This window comes from Cyprinodon variegatus, unplaced genomic scaffold (genome assembly GCF_000732505.1).
Source record: "Cyprinodon variegatus isolate N-32 unplaced genomic scaffold, C_variegatus-1.0 Scaffold665, whole genome shotgun sequence".
Taxonomy (NCBI): Eukaryota; Metazoa; Chordata; class Actinopteri; order Cyprinodontiformes; family Cyprinodontidae; genus Cyprinodon; species Cyprinodon variegatus.
Genome location: NW_015151118.1, coordinates 234218 through 237057, shown reverse-complemented (window position 1 = coordinate 237057; position 2840 = coordinate 234218). Strand labels below are relative to the sequence as shown.

The 2840-nt window shown below is 50.9% G+C and overlaps 1 protein-coding gene across 6 annotated transcripts in view; it reads right to left on the bottom strand.

The window, feature by feature from the left end:
- Positions 1-2840, bottom strand: part of gripap1 (GRIP1 associated protein 1) — a 35749-nt gene that overhangs the window by 10465 nt on the left and 22444 nt on the right. For all 6 annotated transcript variants that reach the window (XM_015393966.1, XM_015393971.1, XM_015393968.1 and 3 more), the window contains 6 exons: positions 2543-2677; positions 2371-2466; positions 2179-2289; positions 2001-2102; positions 1782-1895; positions 1612-1689 (listed from right to left, as the gene is read on the bottom strand). In XM_015393966.1, the coding sequence (XP_015249452.1) occupies positions 1612-1689; positions 1782-1895; positions 2001-2102; positions 2179-2289; positions 2371-2466; positions 2543-2677 (636 nt within the window). The remainder of the gene's footprint in view (positions 1-1611; positions 1690-1781; positions 1896-2000; positions 2103-2178; positions 2290-2370; positions 2467-2542; positions 2678-2840) is intronic.

The following is a 2840-nucleotide window of genomic DNA, read 5'->3' as shown; positions in this document are numbered from 1 at the left end:
ATGTTTGATTTGGTGATAAGTGGAGGCGTTGCAGAGACAAGGGTGGAACTAAACTGAGAAATATTTTGACGCTTTGTGTTTCGTGCTTCTCATGTGCGACTCCACTGCCTTAATTCCCATCGTTCTGAGCTTGAATGACTTCTTGCATAAATCCACTGAGCCTCATGTATGTTCCCTGGTTTTAGCCATGGAGGAAACTCTTGGCTGGAGACAATTTTGGTTACATTTACACTTGCTCATATTTACAGACAAAAAGTTAATGGTGCATCGCCCAAATGTCCCGGCCGCAACAACGCTTTATTGGTTCCGCTATTGGGATGGAACCAATAATGGCGAGCTGTTATTTTAAATAAAAAAAAAATGTGTCAATTTTAGTGTTTTATTTAGATTACAAAAATAAACCGTAATAAAAATAATCCTATTTATGGTGTTTTAAAAATTAAGACCTACGAAAGACTGATTTAAGACATTTTAATACCAATTAAGCCCTTAGTTTGATTTTGAAGAATTCAATGCCTTTTAAGACTTTTTAAGGACCTGCGGGAACCCTGTGGTTACATGAATGGTTGGATGAATGGATGAATATATGGATGGTTGGATGGATTGATTGAGGATGAATCGTTGGATGTTGGTTGGATAGATAGTTGGATGAATTATTGGATGGATGGCTGGAAGGATGAATGGTTGGATGGATGGCTCAGAGTTCTGGACTCTCTGCTCCGTTCTAACTGATGGTTCTGTTGCAGCCGATCATCAGAACCAGCCTGCCGGTTTTGATGATCCAGGAGATCCAGTCTGAACTGGTTTCCATCCTCTAGAACCAGTCTGACTCTCCACCACAGTGGCTCCGACCAGAACATCCCAGACCGGGCCCACTAACCCCCACAGGTCCCCTAATCAGACCCGCTCCATCATTAATTAACTTTTCACTTCATTTCCCCCCCCAGCTGTTGCCGTTCTGATAACGGTCCAATCAGCGCCACGTCCCAGAGGAAACCCTTCGCCCCTGCAGGAAGTCGCCCTGGCAACCCTCCCACCGCCGCTCAGACTGCAAGCTGAGGTCCAAACCACCGGAGTTCTGTGGAAGTTACCCTGCAGGTCTGAAATAAACCCAAAGACTGGAGCCAGAACCAGAACCAGAACCCCGCAGATGAGCTCATTCAGCTTAATTAACAGCTTTCATTTAGTCAGAATCATGACGGATGGTGGAAAGCTCCCACTCTGATCCGCTGCTCAAACAGTTGTAACCTCTCTGCGTTACCATGGAGACCGCAACACTTTAATTAGAAACATTTAATTAGAGCTCACAGTCCCCGCCTACGCAGGTTTATTTATATTTGCTGAGCAGAAGCTGAGATCAGCTCGGCGGCCTGGTTGCTTCAGACGCTCGGAGGAGGAAGCGGAGGTCCACCACGGCGCGGTGGTTCCCTCTGAGATGGTCAACAGAAGCAGATGGGATCCAGCAGGAGATCTGCTGCGCCCTCTGCTGGTCACTGCCAGCAGCACGCCTCATTAACACCCGGCAACTCAAAAACGGTTCAAACATTAAACGGATTACTGTGTGCTACGACCTCTGACCTCTACCTGTACGCGCAGACAGAACCTGCTTACCTCCAGCTGATGTGTTTGCTCTTCCTGCAGCCTCTGCAGGTCCTCCTGATGCTGGGCTGCGTTCTTCTCCAGGCTTTCCTGCTCACACAGAGGAACACAAACATCTGAGCTTTACTGACCCCACTGCAGATTCAGAGGGGCTGGATCGAACCTGCTGCTTCTGCACCCACCTCAGCCTCCTTCAGGCGCCTTTCGAACCATCCCTTGGTTCCCTCCATGGCCTGAACCTGAGCCTGCAGCTCCTCCACCTGCGGCTGCAGACCCTCCAGCTCCTTCGCTCGGGCCTGGAAACCAAACCTGCATCTTTACATCCTGATTCCAACCAGCCGGAAGGATCTAGCTGCTCCCGGTTCTGAACCCCAGCAGTTCTCCTCCTGGGGGGTCGTTACCTTCTCCTCCCTGAGCTGCTGTCGGATCTCCTCCTCAGAGCGGCTCTTCTCCTCGTGCAGAACTCGCAGCTCCTTCTCATAGCGCGCCCGGACACCCAAAACCTGAGGGAGGAGACGGTTTATTCCTGCTTGTTCCTCTCTAGAAGCTGAGCTGGGTCAGAACTTCAAGCAGACTCACCTCCTTCTCATGCTGCAGTTTGAGGTCAGACAGCGCCTCCTTGTGGTCGGACTTCACCTGGTGCATCTGTGTGGCCATCTCGTCCAGCATGGTCTTCCTCTTCTCCGCCGTCTGCTCGCAACAAGCATGCGTGAACACATCTGTCCTATTTTGCTAGTAAAGCGAGGACCGTTTGTTCTGTGTGTTTTGTACCTTTTTGGCCTCGTCCAGCTCCCGTAGCAGCCGCTCCTTCTCCTGCCCTTCCTCCGTCAGCTGCTCCAGCAGCTTCCTGTTGGCGAAGCTCGACTCCTGAAGGCAGAACAGAATCGTGTCTGATGGGCCGGGCCGGGCCGGGTCAGAACCCTGCGTGCCTCTATCAGCGTACCTGCAGCTGAGAGTTCAGGTCGTCTCTTTGGGCCAGCAGAACCTCCTGTTCTGATCGGTTCTGCTGCAGCTCGGCCGTCAGCGCCTCCTGCTGCTCCCTCAGCAGGTTCATCTCCACCGTCTTCGCCGTCTGGATCTGAAAACAGTTTAACCGGTTTAGTCGGGACAAAGGTTCTGGTAGAACTACCAAGGTGCAAGATCAGAACCAGAAGCTGAACACACAGGTTGGATGGAAGAAGAGGAGGGTTTTAGAGCCCTGGGTTCTAAAACTCTCCTCTTCTTCCATCCAACCTGTGTGT